Source organism: Cygnus olor, chromosome 2 (assembly GCF_009769625.2).
Source record: "Cygnus olor isolate bCygOlo1 chromosome 2, bCygOlo1.pri.v2, whole genome shotgun sequence".
Classification (NCBI taxonomy): Eukaryota; Metazoa; Chordata; class Aves; order Anseriformes; family Anatidae; genus Cygnus; species Cygnus olor.
Genome location: NC_049170.1, coordinates 46,008,897 through 46,028,243, shown reverse-complemented (window position 1 = coordinate 46,028,243; position 19,347 = coordinate 46,008,897). Strand labels below are relative to the sequence as shown.

The window sequence follows — 19,347 nt, the reverse complement described above, 5'->3', positions numbered from 1 at the left end:
AAAGTGGCATTTTTCTGTATTTAGTAATTCCTTACAACACTATTTGACAAACTATTTTCACTGAAGCAACTTAAAAGAACTTTTCAGAAAAGCTGTATGACCGAAAGAACACAGGAGGCATCAACCAGTGTGTAAACTTAACAGCATTATAAGCAACCAAGCTGGACAGGCCTGCAAGCATAAAGAGAACTGCTGTCTTACCTCTTATAGGCACTAAGCATTGAACACTGTTTACCTTGTTTCCTGCATTTTTGTTCTTTCAATAAAGAAAGATATGTTAAGTTTTGTGTTGAGCACTCTTTTTAAGAGTGACTGGAAAGTCATAGAACACTAAGAACCTGAGATATTTTGTACTAGCCTATCAATATCCTTCAAACAGCAGATGCCAGACTTCTGATCTTGCAGGTTAGACATCCACACTTTGGAGGGCGAAGGGGATGTTTTCTACTATGTAGCCTATCCCAAGTTTTCTATTACTGCAGGCAGTCAGATTTCACTCTTTCCCCAGTTCACACCCCATTTTTACTCACCAAAATACGTTTCAACAGGTTCATTGCAGTTTTGTTCTCAGCTGTCCAGAGGCCAACCAAATGTCTACTTAACTGCCTGAAAAAGCCATTGAAATGAACAAACTGCAAGTCAGTATTATATACAGCTTTATAAACCACTGAGTTTATACCCTTACCATGCCGGTGAAATGAAGATGAGCAAGAGTTTTGTGGTCTTGAGTGTGTAAGAGCACAAAGCAATATATTGTTCCAGTTCAAGTATAAAGCATGCTGAGCATAAAGTGTTGCCTTTAAAACGTTCTAGTGAAGTTAGTGGAACGGTAGCAGCACATGCTTGTTGATCTAGACCTCAAAAGAACACTTGAGCAATAGAGCAGAAACTAAATATTTAATTTAGAAGTGTAAGTTTATCCAGTTAATCTTCAGTTACAGCTAGGGTTAAGAACTTGGTGGCTTTCTAGACTCTTAACTGCTCTACTTGAAGACCTTAATACCAGTTATTGGTTAGGAAAGCCTCTTTTGGAAGCCTGCCTTTATGCCAACTGACAGTTTCTGCCAATGGTCATCGCTAGGGTTCTAACGTGTTGAACCAAAGCATCACTTAAAAGCAGGTAGTAAGTAGCTTCAAACAGAACTAGTATGCTGGAAGGTTTCATGCTGGCTCTCTCCTGAATGAGATAGTGGCAACAAGTTTCACTGGTTACTACATTGCTTTAGCAAATCCTTTAGCACTTCAGGAAGGTGTAGCTATAGCCTCAATAACTTTATACTGGGGGAATTAATTGAATTATCACTCATATCCTCTTCAGCATGCCCTCAGGCCCAGTCTTAGCGCTCACAAGTTCTACTCACTGTTGAGTCCATAGAATGATTTCTGTACAATTAGACTTCTCTCAGATGAGATGGGTGACCCTAACTGCATACAAGATGTCTGAGGTGTGCACACCAAGATTTATGCAGTTATATAATAAAGTTGAGCCTTTTTGCAAGTTCCAGACATTCTACTTGCTTTTTCTTTCTCTGAATATTTTCAGGGAAAAAAACAACTTGAGGCTTTTGTGAGCAAACTCCCATTTTGGCTGCAGTCTCAGATGAAGTTTTCTCCACTTAAACGTACCAGCTGCTGAAGAAGATATCCTCCTAAAGAACTGCAAGTTTTCTTCCCTGAGCTCCCAGTGTTTCCAGTATTAACTAAGCCATTACTTAGACTTTTTAAACATAATATATCAAGCAAGACTGACATACCTATTTGTAAGCATCCTCTGATCTGTGCTTATTGTAAACATAGCAGTGTGCAAGTGACGAGGTAAGGCACCTTCACTGAGGGCAAGATCTTGCATTTTGGTAGCAATCTCTTTGTCTCCTTCCTTTGGAAACAGGGCAAGATGATTACTAGAGAAAGAATCTTAGTTAAGCTGCTTTTATCTTAGTCTACAGTTCCGAGACCTTCTTGACCATCAACTATGTCAATTAACATCAAAAAGCCAGAAGTCACAATATAATGGGCTTTAAATGCAAGTTAACTGCAAGTTCTCAACAGCAAGTGACCAGAGTTGTAGTAAAGCCAAGGACCAGATAATTGGTAGTCATATCTATGAGGACAGTAACTTGATAGGGTAAGATGCATTACACATCATCAGATCAGGATATTGGTCATACGTTTATAATACTTCCACACTGCAACTGCAAGTTAGGATTGAAAAATGACAACCACAAGTAATTGTTTGTTGCCTGACTTTGGTCAATAGGAACCATTTCTAAGAATAATAACTGGTGCTCTTTGGTTTAGACAGTGACATGGATAAGAGTCACTCATCCAAGGTATGTTGGTTGCAATGAATAATTAAAAAAACTTTCATTGCATTTTTACTCAGCCAAGTCCCGCTATGGTTCAAATGATAGGAGTCACAGTAGACAGAATAGTAACTTTTAGCTAACGTTATCTGACATATGAGTGGAAACTTGCAGGTTTATAACACCTCTATTTCAAGTGTTCATTCACTTCCATTCCAAGAAAGCACTAGATACAATTCAGATGCATAAGCCATTGTGACACGAGGCACTAACTTAAGACCTGAATTTCAACACTGGAAGTGTCTAGAGTCAGTTAGCAAGGTCACCCTACAATGATCACGAGCAGCCCTCCAGAAGTATGGACTTGGCCCATGCATCATGATGTAGCTCTGGTATGGAAACTATCAAAGCAAAATCCTTCGTTAAAGCAGAAAGAACAAGAACAGAGGCTGACATCACTAGCTTGCTCTGCAACACTGCTGTCTGCAAATCCCAACCCCATTCCATCTGGCAGTGTATCAATAAAGTCCCAAGAAACATGGCTTCTTCTCCTTGAGAGATTCTTTTAACATGCAAGACAAGTCTAGTGGTTCTGAAGTATGTGACTGAGCTACATACAACATTAACAGCCAAACCTTGACTGCAGTATGAAAACATGCAAGACACTACCTAACATCTCAACTCACATGCCTTCCAAACCCTCAAGTGCAAAACAAAGCAAGTTGCTATATTAAAACACTCACAATTAAGCTAGTGTTCTGTTCCTCACCTTCCCCCCCCCACCCCAAAGAGAAGCTAATGTAACATAAGTAGCTACTGCTGGTAAGACAATATTGACATTACGCTTCTAAAATAGGCAATACGTATTTACTATGCTATCCCAAGTAACACTGCTGAAATCTCACCTCTATTATTGCCTTCATCACCAAACCTGCTCCTTTCACAATTGCCATGGAAGGGTGCTACAATAGAAAGTTGACAAAAATTGAGGTGCAAAATTTGAAGATTAGATCTGTATGATGCATTTTAACTCCAACTACAGGCAAAAATTTATCTAAGTTTCGTGAAAGCTAGCCCCATGTTCCAGGAAGTGTTCCTATCCTATACTTTCAAACAAGAATGTCTCATGCAACTATTAGATGGACTTCCTGGCACCAAACCGCACTATGCACCAGAGAAGCTGTAATAGTGCTGGAGAAGCTGTGACATGACAGGCCAACACCAAGAAGTAGAAGAGCATGCTAGCTGTTCTGTTTGTGTTTGGTTGATTTTTTTCCTTTAAACTTCTTTTGGGGTGTGGGTAGAGGTGGTTAAACCAAAAGAAAGCGCAGGTATTTTAGCTAAAAATCCTCTTCAGTAGTAAACCCGTGAAAATTCTGGGGAGTTAGTCTTGTAACTAACTCTCAGTTACTCAGAGAGAAACTGAGCTGACAGATTCTCCAGAGAGCAAGATCTGTGCATCTGCTGAATCTAGTTTAATACTTAACTTGTATTTTAAAGTGTTCCCAGAAACATCTTAGATTCTCTATTTTACAATGATTCAGCATATCATTCACTACAGGATAACCACCTCAAGCCAACTTGAAGCTAAAGCAACAGGCCAAAAAATTTATTAAGGTGGAAAAGATTTAAGTACATTAGCCAGATAAACAGTAGACAAACTCATCCTTCAGTAGAACAAGAAAAATTACAACTCACTGACTAGTTAAGGCCTCTGATAATATATATTTGACATTATAAGCTGTTAACACTAGAGTTCCCTCTAAGAAATTGAGATCAGTAGATTATCTATTTTAAGAACTACTTCAATCCTGCTACTGCTTATTTCACACATCAAAAGAAAAAACAACAGTTGAAGTCTCACCTGAAAGAGCTTAAAGAGCGTTCTTCCATTAGATGCCACCATTTCTAACAACATGTCAAACTGCTGCCCTTCAGTAGTCTCACTATATGGAGCACATAGGGCAAATGTCAGGAAGTCCAGAAGTGAACTAATTACTAGGGCACCTGTCCCATGATCCTGAAATTAGAAGACAAACACACTATACAGAAAGTGTTTCTCCCCTGACTAGGGTATTCATGCAAGTTTTACTCAGCACTCATGATGCTAAAGGTGCTCCTCCTTGTCATAGCATGAAATAATTGACAACTGAAAATACAAGTTCAAAATATACCAAAGCACTGCCTTATGACTCAGACTAATGACACAGTATCAGCTCCTAGAGCATACCAGAGACTTATGGCCACATACATCAGTATACTGCAATTTTTTTTTCTAGTTTTAAGCCCATAAGCACCAATTCACGCTACTCTTTGCTATATATGGAAACTGGATGTTGCTTTTAACTATGTCTGCATGTTTAATGACACTCCTAAGTTCTTCAGTATAGACAGCCATATTTCTAACCTGCCCAGACCCAAAGCAATCTAGAACAAGTTTCAGTGTTAAACAGCCGTATTTTCTGTATTTTGATTCCAGGAACGAAGACAATATAGTTAAGTATGTTCAAAATGCTTTGGCATTAATTAGGAAAAACAGTTATAAAAACCATCCATTTCAAAATCTGACTTACCACATGGGAATTGAATTTCTCTAGTAGGTTTTCTAGAAACTTCTTTGAAAAAAGAAGGGAAGCTTTGTTCAGCTGCTCCTGTCTCAAGTCATAGTCATCATGCATGGGCTATAAAAAAAGTATTCACAATACAGTCACATTTCAACCCTCAATTCTTAACAGCTCTAGTCCAAAAGCCACACACTGAATCCAGAAAAGCTCATACTACAGCAGCTTCAAGTTCACCAGGAAACCACTGTAGCACAAGTTACTTTATATTTGAGTACATTGCAAGTTGAAGTGCAGTCCCTATTTCTACATCTTTTAGTCTGCAGTTCACACCTGTCTACAATTTAATACTTACACACATAAGAGCACAAAGCATGTCAATAGATGCATGGGTTACTCCATCATTGTTCCTTTTGAGGGCTTTCACAACCTTCATTCCTAATCGTTCTCGAAACCTTTTGAAAGGGGGAAAAAAAAGCAAAACCACCAATTTTAGAGAGAGAGAAAAGAGATCTTAGTTTTAATACAGAAGTCCAATCATAGAAAAGTGGCCTGTTCCCACTGTATTTGGCAAACGAGAACCCTGAAGTTTACAAAAATTTGATATTCTTTGGCAGGAACACATTAGTGTTAGACTTCATTGTTAACAATATGCTGAGAGCACATTCATGAAAACAGAGCATATTTGTATAGTTACAGCATAGTGATAGTACAGAACACTTCACAAAAAACACACAGAACCTTATAAAGGTCTCAGGCTATGTATGTTACTTTTCACATCATTCAGCTGCCCCATCATCTGAAGTCAGAAGTGTTCTGAAAAATTTCATCTGTAGAAGAATGTTGAGCAGTTTTTCCTGTTTCCTTATGTTAGCCAGTTAAGACAAAATCCCAGAAGCCTGTACTTACTGTAGGAGTACAACTCAGCTTTCTAACATCAAGTTTTATCTTGTGTTGAACTGAAGATAGTAATGGCATCAACATACTTTAAGAATTGTGGAACTGACTACTTCAAGGACACTTGAAGGTGCATTTTAGAAGTATTTTGACTAGGAAACAAATCTAAACTACACTTGACTCTTAAGGGAGAGGATATTTAAGAAAAACATCAGATTTACATGCCAATTATAAGTTGGAATTCTTAATATACAATAAAGCCTGATGACAGGCTCATTCTACTAGATGCAATGCTGTACAGAGCCTTTCAGAAGTGTTTCTTAGGCCATATTCTCAGTTTTAAAGATCAGGTATAAAAAGCTCAAGAATTGTTTTCACCTACTGCTTCTGAGCTCAAGAGACTTCTCACTTACTTTGGAAGCTGAGTAAAGGCAAGGAAGCCTGCTTTTGAAGCCACTAATCTTCTTACTGCTTGGAATTGGCTTTCAAGCTCTGCATTAGACGCTGCAGTATCTCCTTCTTGTGAGAGCAATGCTGTTATGGCATTATTAATGAGTTTCTCCTTGTTTTCCGAGAACAGACCCTAGTTAAGAAATATGAGTTAATATTTATTCATTAACAACATAATCAGAGGATGGGTAAGGGATTTACTCTTACATCTTGTGTAACTGCATGTAGTACTCCACTGTAGGAAATGTTAGCATTGAACCTGAACACAGCATCTGCAAAGTTACCATCTGGAAGAAGACATAAAAGTTAAGTACACAGCTTCTGACTAAGCATTTGGATATTTAAAAGAACACTATAAAACCACATAATAAGCATTAGCTTACTTGGAGGAGCAGCCAAAAATCTGAGATGAAGGCTCTCTACTTCTTCATCTACAGGCATACTGAGCAATCCCCAACGCTGTCCTTTGTGCGTGGAGGTCATTTTCACACACACATCTCTGTTACCAGAGGCTCTAACTCCATCCAGCAAGCTAGCTAGGAGAGAATCTCTGGGTTGGGAAAAAGACACGCCAATAAAAATTAGATCAAAAAAATGGTGCCAAAGAACAAAGAAGAAAGATAGTCAAAAAAAGAAATCAAGCACAAGATGAACAGCAGCAATACTCTGAATCTCCACCAAGACTAACAGCTACCCCTCTGGAAGAAATCTAATTTTCAAGTGCTCCTTTATTCACTGTAAGGACAGAGCTGTTTTACACCACATGTAGACAGCTGCAGCCTTTCACTTAAAGGATCAATTCCAGATTACCTGTGAATGTGTTACATGTGTTGCAAGTCAATTCTTCCCCTTGCTTTCTGCAAAACCTCACTCAGCAGGATTACACTGCATTACAACTACAAGTGCAGGATGGCTTTTCTGTTGGTTGTTTTAAATAGAATCAACTAAGACCATGTCAAGCAGAGAGCTCAAAGGCTTGGCAGCCTTCACATTTCAACACTCCTTACTCCATGTTTTCTTTCAATTTCTCATATATACAGCCTAACCAAGCACATACATACAGCAAGATTGCTTAGAAGAAACAAGATGTATTTAACTGTCCAACACCTTTATGGGGTCATCAGAAAACTTCAGGACAGATTGACTTTAAGTTTAGATACATATAAAGGGAAGAGATTTAGATGCTGTAACACATCTTGGATTTGTAAGTCGCAGACCACTAGAACATCAAGGCTTTAAGCTAACACCTCCAAGAGTCACAGTTTATGGAAGCTGAGACTAGAAGCACAACAATGGCAACTTTCATTTGAACTCATGACCCGCAGGAGCTCCAGTTACCTTTCTGTTGAAGAGTATTTCCGAATTTGTCCTTTGATAAATTCAATGGTAAAAAGCTGGGGATTTTCACAGTCACATACTATTGCAAATACCTAAAAAGAAGAGAGAAGGATCACATTCACAGAGCCACGTTGTTTTTCTACTCCATAAACTAAGGCCATCTAATGTACATCAAATTCTTATTATTAGAGCTTCTACTTGAAGATCTACTTGAAGAGTTGTTAAAAAAAAAAGCTCGCCTCTTACCTCGCCTAAAGGTTTCAAAGTTGCAATGTTATAGGTAGCTGGATCCCGTTCAACTAAGCAAGCTTCTGTAAGAGCTAGTACTCTTTTCACAGGTTCCTTAAGAAAAAGGGCATGTTAGAAAAGAGAATTTCTAGCACTTCAGAGGAAGTGAGTAAGTTACGTGTGATATCCTTACCAAGTGTCTAGGAGTTATTTTCTGAACAACAAACTCTGCTAAAGACGTTACGGATTCATCATTGCTGTATTTTCCAAAGCGAAGATTCAAGTATTGCTCAAATTCTAAGGATTCTTTCCTTATCCTCAGAGAGATGCCTATGAAGTTGCCAGCATGCTCTATTGCACTTTTGATAATTTCCTCCCTCTGCTCAGACGCAAACAGGTGCTGCAAGTTTTGACAGGAGACAAGTGAAATATGTGTCATAGCTCAAGAAATCATGGTTCCTGATGTAATCTTCCATTATACACCTGCCTAACAGTAGAGAATCTTCCCAACAGCTGGGCAAGCTGGACTTGCCTTACAAAATGCACAGCATAAAGAGAAAAGGTATTTATTACACAAGAGAATGGCTATTAGATTTACATTTCCCTTTCAAAAAAATCCTAAAGGACTCTCTCCTACATACTAGCATGCCATTGAAGCAAAGGGCTTCATGACCTGTCTGTCCACCCTCGGCAATAAATCTGAAGAGCCTGGCAGGAATGAGGAACCAGAGGGAACCACAGTGTGGCAGCCCCATGAGCTATCCATAGGGCTTCTCTATCCAGCTTCGCTAGGTAAGGTTAGGTCAGCTCTAAAGCTTGTCATATGTTGATGGTTTTATGCCAGAGAAAAGCATGCCACAGTGCAAGAGCAAGGGAAACACTAGAGAAGTTACTCATTGTTTGTAGTGACTGAAGTAGCTATATTTAAGTTAGCAATTGTGAATATCTGAAGGCTAATTTAAGCTACTTGCAATACAGGACACAGAAACCCTTTTAAAGCTTTTAAACCAACACTGCACTGCAGCAAGCACTTCCCAAGCAAAGTTGCTGAATATCAGATCAAAACCTAGAAAGACAGCATCACTACAGATTAATCTATTTCTGAATAGTATCTCTCCATTGATTAGATTAGTAATAACTGCCTACCACTCCCATAATTGTGAACTGTCAGCAAATCCCATGTCCACATTCATTTATGTTTGCTACACAAATATAAAGTGTATTTTACACTCTGTAGTTTTACATGCAATTAGAAAAAGCACACAGTTCTCAAAACGTATTAACTAGTTTCTCATTAGTATGGAAAAGAGGATTTAAAACCTGCCTGCAAGCCAAGCATCCACAGCTGCATCCTAAAGGTGCACATACTTTATGCTCAAATTACGCTGAAGCTTCATTACTGAATATGCAGCTATAAACATCCCAACACCGTTCCAAAATATTTTAATACTTACCAATCTACTAAATCCTCCATAGAGGATACAGAAGCCTCCCTGATAGCCAGCAATATCAACAAAGCCTTCAATGTTTCTATAGTCATAGGAGCACAGGACTTTATTTGTTGCAGGATCAATTTGGTCCACACCTCCAGGAGTCACTTCTAGAATCACAGGTTTCCTCGTATCACTCCAGTGATGTTTGTAACAGTTGTACCTCTGCAGTGAGAGCTACTTTTAGACATCACGCACATGCCTTTACTACACAGCAATTGTTTTCCAATCTAGTAGGCAGCATGGGTGTAAAGTTCAAGACGACATACCACTTCCCTCAGTGCACTTATCTATACTGGTAACACTATGAATCAAAGGAAAGTAGCTACCTACTGGCAAGGAAGTCACAATAGTCACCACTTAAACACCACATTTTGAAGAGAAAATAGCAACTCCAAGACAGTGACTCCAAGCAGCAAGTTTCTCTTACTCCAGAAAGTAGTCTAGTCACAGAATATGTGCATCTGTGGTTAGATATAAGGAAATACCTATTGCACAAGACGCTGCTACTCAGCCAGTTAAGATTAATTGAAGGAAACCTTATTGCTATAGTGCAAGCTTTTCATCTTCTGCAGCCATACTCCATTACAAATACAGACTTACTGCAGTTCACAAAGGACCTTAATTTTGCTGGCTTTAGTAAGACAAAAAGAACCTCCATATTCCAGCAAAGTTACTCTGCTCATCACTGAGGACTTACTGTGCAATGCAAGTTACTTTAAGTGATATCTTCTGTATCTTGTACTTGTAAAAACAAGTACAAGGTCCAGCTCTGTGTATTGCCTTGCTTATTACCATACTACTGAGATTCATTAAATGGCAGTCTCGTCTTTAATCTAACCTAAAGAAATCCTCCCTGGAAACAATATACTCAGACCAAGCATTCAGGGTGTTATGCAGAAAACTACTTGGAGTTAGAAAGAAAAATGCTGGAAATTGTAAACATTGAATACTGAATCATAGCTTATGTTTCTTCCTTCTTTCCTCCAAGTAAGAACTCCATGGGGCAAAGCTCTTTATTTCAGGAATAATATTCATTACACGTACCAGCAAGAAGCTAAGGGCAAGTGAAGAGAACTCAAGTATTCTACCATTCAAGGGATTCTTCTTGCTTTTGAAGAAATTCTGAATTTTCTCAAAGAGAATTCAGATCCAAATTTAGAAGAGTTAAAGTAGCACACATAGCACTACTCAACTTAAGACATAACTTAGAACAACACTGTAGAAGTCTTTAAATAGCACATGATCCAGACACAGCAGATACTCACCCGTCCTGTGATTTTTCCTTCTGAGAAGTCTGTCCTGAACCTCTGTTTAAAAAAAGAAAATCATGAATGAATGCAAATATCATAGCCAATCTATCCAGAAAGCCTAAATATAAGCTAGCACTGTTTTAAGTGACTTGAACTAAGGCTCACTGAAGACTCACCATTCCACTGGTTTAATACATCCAGTATTTGTAGCTTTACTTAATACTTGAGAATCACACACACTAGTTGCTGCAGCAGACACTAGATCAAGTGCATCAACACAAGAGCTCAAAAGACAACTTGCTTCTCTACTTTTTAATGTAAGGAAAGAAAGCATAGTAAACTACTACAAGTTGTAATGATAACCAAGTACTTACTGCTTGTTTGAAGACAAAAAACTTACTAGTGCCTCTGTAAGGAGTTCTGTTCTGTGCTCTGTGGAAAACTTCAGAGTTTCAGACTTTTTTCCACTTCCTTTGCGAAAAGTTAGACTGAATTCTGTTCCTTGTCCTTTTCCAACAGGAGAAATACTACAGATATCTCCATAAGGCCACTAGACAATTGAAAGTAATTAGGTTAAAATTAGTCATTTTAAAGCTACATCTCTACTCAAAACCCCTTAACATCTATAATAACCAAGTAAGTTGCTGTAATGAGACAAGAGCTGGCACACTACACAACAGCTTTAGATTCCTATTTGATACTCTACAAAGTAAGTAAGTGTCCTGACTCCCTTAAGGGACCGAGCCTTACAGTGATCAACCTTACCCCAGTTTACTCAGAACAGCACATCCAAAAGCAAGCTATTACTTACCACCTAATAAAGACAAATTGCCTAAATGTACAAAAACTGTTGTTTTTTTGTAGATTCAGTGAAGGGAACAACAGTTTTCTGTTATGCTTGTTTTTGTAGAAGCTGCTGTATCTTCTGGTTCTACTCAGATCTTGGCATTCTGTCTTCAGAAGCTACCTAGTCTGATGTCATTCACTCTGGATAGTGAACAGAAGTCAGAAATCAATTCTGAATAGCCACGTTCAGGAAAGGATATTTACCTGATTTGTAACTTCTAGAGTGTTGGGATTGTATGTGGTGATGGCATGGGTTCCAACTGAAAAGACTCTCTTATACCTAAAATAAGGAAGAGTGTGTTAGTTTTCCCAGAAATCAAGTAAAAGTCCTGTCAAACTGCAGAAATTAGGTTAAGATACTACATACAAGTCATTGTTAGGCAATGGATATGAAGTTTTCTTTGTTAAATTGTTAGTTCAGTTTACCCTTATAATACGCTAAGATACTCTGTTCTGTATACCCACAAAGGGGTTATAGAAGTTAAACACTGCTAGATGAATTTCCTTATTTGTATTTTTTCCTATGTTATTAGGACCCTTGCAACTTGCAGTAGAAGGTGCTACCAACACAGATCAGAATAAATAGGAATAGATTAGGATAGCTGGAAGGGACCTTCAAAATCATTAAGTCCAACTGCCTGACCTCTTCAGGGCTAACCAGCAGTTAAAGCATGTTCTTGAGGGCATTGTCCAAATGCCTCTTGAACACTGACAGATGTGGGGTGTCAACCACCTTGTTAGAAAGCCTGCTCCAGTGTTTGACCACCCTCACAATAAAGACATTTTCCTCATGTCCAGTCTGAACCTGGACAGCTTTGTGGCATTCCCACGCATCACGTCCTCAGTTAGCAGGGAGAAATAACCAGCACCTTTCTACTTACTTCTCTTCAGCACAAATTCTAAAAAAAATGCAAATACTAAAAAAAGAAAAAAAGAAAACAGACGGTAAAAAGAATTCCTGCAAATACTCTAAAGATTGTGTTTGAAGCTGTCTCAGACTAAAGTTGTAGTGTGAAATAATCCAGTTTACATACCTGCTCACAACACTTTAACAAGTCAGTGCTACTATGACCAAACCTATTTTTCTCCACCTTCAGGAAAACTAAGACTATTATTTCCTGACTCTGATCACTGCAGCTATAGCTCAATACGCAGCTAGTCACTGTACATCAGTGTACAAGCACATTAATGATTGACTGTCATAGTGCATAAAGAACAGCTGTAGCAAGACAGTCATTTGCATTTCAGGCACATCAGGAACAAGAAGCATGAGCTAAAGCCAAGTAGTTTATATGTATATAAACGCAAAAGGGAAGCTTTACCATGGTTTAATTCCCTAGACATGATCTGCACAGTATCCTGAACCAACTCTTTACATAGAGACTACTTTCAAATTTCTGAAACGTAAGTAATCAGAATTTGAAACAGATTACTACTAATGCTTTACTGATTGTACAAACTTCTTTTAGGGTAGCTCTGTCTGGAAGTAGACCTATGGAGAAAGCCAAGCCAAACCAGAGCCAGAGCCAGTTCCAGCAACTGTTTACCAACTACTCTGGATCTGTGCCATACTAGACACTGCATCGAGGAGCAGATCCTTTCTTCCCTCTTTCCCAGTGTTCGGGCGCTACAGTCAGTCCCCTCTCCTCTCTCACTTGCCAGGTCTGTAGCGCAAGCCATCACTTTTGCACAAGATCAGACTAAGGATTTCTACTAGGGCTGCAAAAAAAGCAATAGCTTGCATGACCTTCAGATAAATTACTGCAGTTAATGAAGGAGTAGCTCTGAAGATCTGTTAATTGACCTACCTTTTCTCTTTTCATATTAGCAAGGTCAAGTGTATCTGTTTGACACAGTCGATCTCACAAACCTCATTCCCTACCATTTTCAACAATTTTATTTCAAATAAAATGGTGAGTTCAAATCACTGCTGGCCCAAAGGAGTTTATCTAGCAATTCAAGCAAGTGCTTATTTTGTTCAAAGCTTAGAAAACCTGCAATATTGAACAGCCACCTTAAAGATTTGATCTATTTGAAAAACCCACTTGTTTTCCCATATAGTTGATTTTTTCTTATTTAGGATGTTATGATATCATTTAAGAAGCAGGTCAAGAGAAGTCATAGCGATGAAGCAGAACATTTGAAGTTACCCTGGCTAATAATTCCACTATATTCGGTCTGTCAATGAATGCTCCAGTTCTTCGAATACAAGAAAATCTTCTAAACAAACTGACTGCTCCTTCTTTTGTTGCACAATTTAGGTTTTCTGTCTCTTACAGGATTTGCAAATAAAGCTTGTTTATGCTCTTCTTAAAAACTTATCACAAGCAATAAAGAACTGTTTAAGGTTTTATTTGCTCACTTAAACTGAAGTGCTTCACAGTGCTTTGTGGCAGAAGACAGATCTGAGGTGATCACACGTATCTGAAGACCAGCTTACAAACACGACAGCTTCTTCCTTCCCTCCCCACCCACTCATGCTCAAGCCTATATTTCAAGATGTAGGAAGCATATTTCTTATCCAGCATTCCTAACATGTGCTGTGACAAACAAACACTGGACAGAAGCAGATTTGTCCATTTATCATTTCCTTCCTCTCCCTAGAGAAATTCAGAAGAGCCAATTCTTGTTGCCTGAACAGAGGCAACTTAGAAGTCAGTTCCTACACAAAACCTAAAGTTGCTCTTGACCAGACCTTCACCTATACGTATTAATATATAGAAATACCCGTTATTTATACCTCCAGGCTTTGAAGATTTCATCATTAATTCCCTCTAACTACTGCAGCCTAAAGTGATGCTGTTTTAAGAATAAGATTTTGAAGCAATATTCTTTCTTCCTATCAACTATTGCCTATTCACTACTTTCACAGAAGCACTGTTGAAGTCAGAAGTTACATTTACCTAACGCAGGTTCCTCCTGATTGATAAGTTATTTCATACCACTAACAACAGATCAACTCAAGCATCATCATCTGTACTGCTAGAAAATATTGTAACTGCCATGCAAACAGCCCCCACTCAAAGTGTTAAATCCTGCGAATACTCAGTGATTCAGGCCCATTCAGCACTATGTATTAAATTACTGCTTTCTTTCTTTTCCATGTTATCAATGCACAACACTTTACAGAGCAGTAAAGTACTTCTCAAAAATTAGTTATATGGATTGCATGACAGGAGATGTTAACATTGTGAGAACTGTGTGACTTAAGTGCTCAGAACAGTAGTATTCCATGTCTGCAACTATGAAGAGTAGATTTAAGTATTCAAATATAAGCTTCTACTGCAACATAACAAGCAGCAGCTACTCACTAGATAATTCTTCCCCTTTCGTTATGTGTAAGAAAAAAAAAAAAGAAAGGCCAGTGAGTTTTCTTCCTTACGAGAACACTACCAAGGTTTGAGATCATCTTACTGTAACTTCAATAGCATGCGTCATGTAGGAGCAGGATCTTTAATGGAAGGCACTGTGCAAGAGCCCTAATTTGAGCACTGTGTGCTCTTACACTAAATGGCTCAATTTGTATGCATGCCAAATCTACAGATATGCACAGAAACTTCATGGGAAGAGACCAGATATTTTCTGCTGCAGGGATGAAAAGATTAAGAGGGAGAAATTCTAACATTCTACCCCAACATAATGTTTTGTTGTTACTAAAGGAGACAAGTTTATTCCCTTATTCCCACAGGGATCCAAAGCATGTGGATCTTAGGTAAGACTTGATTTACACATGTACCAGAATTCTAGCAAGGTAAATGTAAGTATTTATTACAAATCACTCTCAAGAATCTGCCTTGAAAGAAGAAAGATTTCACCCTCAAGAGAGCTGCCCAGTCCACCGTGAACTCTGAACTATCCAGGACTTTAGTTTTTGCTTCAGAAAGATAGAGAGCTCTGATTAGACACTGAAGCAATTTCATGATTCTTCAAAGCTCAATTGAGAAATATTTGCAGCTGCCACTCTGCAATCCCATCCTTCTTCCCAATATTCCTACTCTTTCTTAGGAAGAATTCAGAATATCATTAGAAGCTATGCTCTGGTTTCAGCTGGGATAGAGCTAGTTTTCTACACAGTAGCTGGTATGGTGCTGGGTTTTGGATTTAGGATGAAAACAAGATTGATAACACACCAGTGTTTTGTTTGTTGCTGAACAGTGCTTACACTGAGTCAAGGACTGTTCTGCTTCTCATGCTGCCCTGCCAGTAAGTATGCTCAGAGCATACAAAAACCTGGGATGGGACAGAACCAGGACAGCTGATCCAAACTGACCAAAGGGATATCTATCCCATACCGTATGACACCATGCTCAACAATAAAACTGAAGGGAGTCGGCCAGGGGTGCTGCCATTGCCTGGGGACCGGATGGGCTTTGGTTGGCTGGCAGTGAACAATTGCATTGTGCATCACTTTTTCTTCTTCCCCTTGCTTATTAAACCAATGATTTCTCACACCTTTATCTTTGTTGATTCTCTCCCTCACCCTGCTGGGGTGGGGGGGAGCGAACAAATGACTGTGTGGTGTCTAGCTACCTGCTGGGTGAAACCCACAAGAATTCAAAAAAACCCAGTTTCAGCTAGCTGGCCAAAGATTCAGACATCATCACTCAGGTATTATAATCAGAACAAAACAGAACTTGTTCTTTCGAGGTGCAGACAATATACCTTCTTTGGCTGACGTTCAGGTAACAGGCAGAAAATCTCGATATTCCACAGAGCTACTATGCACACAAGAAGGGTGGTGGGCAAGGATACCAAAGAAATTCCTGTGCAGCTTCAAAAAGTGTGCTTAACAGCTGACTCCAAACATAACAGCATAACAGCAACCAGATGAGAGCTTAATGGACAGTTTTATTAAGAGGTTCCTTAGCTTTTGTAGACAGAAGCACCATGGAAGATTCATTTTTAGATCTAAGAGACCTCCAACAGGGATGAAGTGTATTTCTAGCAACAGAAGTCTTCAAATAATCTCAGTTAGCAGTTTAACAGATAATCTATTACACAACATGTTAAGTATTACACTGAAGTGTGGGAACATGCGCAAAGGCAAGGCTGAGACTCAATGTTTGAAATCCAGATTGATTCTACTGAGATACAGCTAGTTCAGAGCAACAGGAGCCTTTAGTTCAGTTTTCACCTATGACTACAGGAACTACACAGATAAATCCAATAATGAAGAGGAGAAATATCACACACAACGTTAGAAAAAAAATGTTAAATTACTTACTTTCCCCTCCATGAATGTTTTGTTGTGTAGAAACAAGCAAGATCTCTGTTTTCTCTAATTATATTCATTTTGTGCGAAGACCTGGAAACAAGACAGACATCCTGTTTATACTCACGATTTTCATTTACAACCAAAGTTCACTAGTCATCAATATGCTTTAAGACACTCAAGTTGCTGCTCTGTCAATTCCACAAAGATATTAAGAATGCTTGTTTAGCAAACAATACATCAATTAAGTGCTTGAAGAGTTGAACAGGAATTACTTCCCCTCGATTTTGTTATACCAGTTACTTTTTAAACAGCATAAGGGCACAAGAACTTGTTCCCCATCATTTGCTACCTTATTACAATCACACTTTTCCTGTACCTTTGCACACTCAATCACATTTTATGCTATCTCCAGAACACTCAATTCCCGGCAGTTTTAACACCAAGATGATTCCAGTAGAGTACCCTACATTTGTAACTAAACTAAGTCAGATTTCTATTGCCATTTTTTAGACAGTAAGGAAAAACATGGAAAAAAAAACAGAACAGTGCATTTTCCAGTCTGAAATGGAATTTGAAGTTGAGAAACTTATTAGCCAAGCAGTGTGATTAAAGAGTACCCTTTCTGTACTGTAAAAGTTTAAGCAATTCCACAACTAACATCTTGACATGCTTATTTCACACATGAATGCCTACTCCCTAAACACAGGAATTTAGTGAAACTTGCCCACGACTGCTTAACTGTATTATTACTTTAGGAGCTGCTAAATACCTTCTTCTATGATTGCAACTCCTGCACGCCACGTACTTGGGAAGTTAGGCTTCCTTCTACTTCACTTTGCTTTTATTATACATGCAAAGCCCTTCAGAGAGAAATCGTTACTCCCAGTTTACTGCTACAACATCAGTTTTATTTTTGAACACGTCAAAACATGATTCCCTGCTCGATTGCTCTGACTGGTACTACTGTAGCAGCATCCTCAAAACATCACACTATACAAAAAGGCAAGAATTCACATCCGTTGCTTGCCTGAAGCAATGCCGAAGTAACTCAATCCCAGTCATGGTATTCCGGTAAATAGAGTACAAATCCAGCTACCTTTCTGCACTCAAATAATTCTACTTACTCAGCAAAAGAAAGCTTCCTCATTCTGAGATGGCTGACCTGTAATGTTAGGTCATTGCTAATTTCTACTCTCTACAACTTAAGGCTGTTTTCTTTCTGAGCAAAGACTGTAGCGGTTATGTAGTCATGAACGTGAAGAATGGATAGCCTGACTGAAACGAATGAGAGAATCCCTTCCCTCAGGTGAAGAATCAGCACCATCACTACCACCTAGTGAAAAGAACTTGTGGTATTGCCCCTGGGAAGAGACAAAACCAGCATTTACATATTTCAGTGACTCAATCTGAGTCAAATTCTCCAGAGTTAATATCCAATTGACCTAGAGCAAGCTAAATTCTCTAAACACAGCTTTTCGAAGAGAAGCTTCAGGAGAAGTTAAGATGTTCTGCAGCACTGTTCCTGTTTAAGAACTATGCTGTATTATTTTTTCCATGAATAGCATCAAAACAGTACACTTAGTCCAAACTATACAGAGCTTGCTGTATAGTGGCACCCTTTAGGTGCAGCACTTGTGTTTTTATTGTTAGCTTTCAGAAGGAAGTGCCAGACACAAGCTTCATATCTCCCTTTTTAACCTGTTTTCTTGACACTGACTGGTGTATCAGCAAGTAGAATATAAACTTAAAACTCCACTAAGCACGGGATTGTAAATTCTATTTATCTGTAAACTCCACAGTTTTCCCAGCACCAGCCTACTTGAATCAGCTCTGTTGTCTCCCAGACCCGAACACCACCTGCTTTATAGTAAAGAGAGGTGTTACCACACTTGCAGAGCAAACATCTAGCTTTTATACTGCTCTGAGAAAAACTCATTTGTGAGTTCCTACCAGCAGCTTCTATTAATTCCGACACCAGCATCTAACTAGACTCAGGATACTGATACATAAAGTATTGTGTATGTAGTGGGAGTGAGAAATCCACCTGACTTTTTAAAACTATTACAATCATTAAGATTTGAGGCTTTACTCACTGTGCTACTTGACAGCAATTGGAGCCTTTTTTCCTACTGAGAGGACCACCAGAAAGGCAAAATATGCCAAGATTTAGTGCACAAGAATTAACTGATACATTTTCCTGCTGTTTAACAGAGAACAAGGCTAACAACAGCCTAGTGTTCTGAGCTGCTGTGTTAAAGTTCAGCAGTTATTTTGCAGTTGTCTATGGTTCCACAGTAAGGGCAAGATTAATGTCAGCCTTTTAGATGCACGAAACACAAAAGTTACCTCCCTTTACTCACACACAGTAACTATTACCTGAAATAGGACGATCACTACCATTGCAAAGCACATCAGATTTTTATTAAAGATTAGCCATATTGACAGTGTAAGTGATAGAAACCTGCTTATCCATTTTAAATCACCAAAAGAATATTCTTAATGTTATCTTTACCTCTTCCTCCTGCACCTAAGATAATCCCATTTTTTGTCAAGTCAGTCAACTTTCTAAAGTCAGATGCTACATTTCACTTTAAACAGCATCCAAGACAATAAGTCGCCAATTTTAGTGATTTAGTGCCTGGGGCATCCAGTAATAGAAAAATCAGAAATTCAGAAGTTGTTTTGAACATACTGCAGCACAGCTATTGGATATACTATACACATCTCTCAATTTAATATGAAATGCTTAGTTCAGTTCTATTTCCA

General features: G+C 38.6%; 1 protein-coding gene across 2 annotated transcripts in view; it reads right to left on the bottom strand.

Moving 5' to 3' along the window:
- DNAJC13 (DnaJ heat shock protein family (Hsp40) member C13) overlaps positions 1–19,347 on the bottom strand; it is a 54,706-nt gene that overhangs the window by 31,398 nt on the left and 3,961 nt on the right. For both annotated transcript variants that reach the window (XM_040548416.1, XM_040548417.1), the window contains exons 2-18: positions 16,591–16,671; positions 11,571–11,646; positions 10,921–11,070; positions 10,536–10,577; positions 9,232–9,432; positions 7,971–8,177; positions 7,796–7,891; positions 7,550–7,641; positions 6,595–6,761; positions 6,419–6,498; positions 6,175–6,344; positions 5,220–5,319; positions 4,877–4,984; positions 4,168–4,323; positions 3,209–3,265; positions 1,755–1,876; positions 531–606 (exon numbers count right to left, since the gene is read on the bottom strand). In XM_040548416.1, coding sequence (XP_040404350.1) covers positions 531–606; positions 1,755–1,876; positions 3,209–3,265; positions 4,168–4,323; positions 4,877–4,984; positions 5,220–5,319; positions 6,175–6,344; positions 6,419–6,498; positions 6,595–6,761; positions 7,550–7,641; positions 7,796–7,891; positions 7,971–8,177; positions 9,232–9,432; positions 10,536–10,577; positions 10,921–11,070; positions 11,571–11,646; positions 16,591–16,658 — 1,968 coding nt within the window. In that variant the 5' untranslated portion in view covers positions 16,659–16,671. The remainder of the gene's footprint in view (positions 1–530; positions 607–1,754; positions 1,877–3,208; positions 3,266–4,167; positions 4,324–4,876; positions 4,985–5,219; positions 5,320–6,174; positions 6,345–6,418; positions 6,499–6,594; positions 6,762–7,549; positions 7,642–7,795; positions 7,892–7,970; positions 8,178–9,231; positions 9,433–10,535; positions 10,578–10,920; positions 11,071–11,570; positions 11,647–16,590; positions 16,672–19,347) is intronic.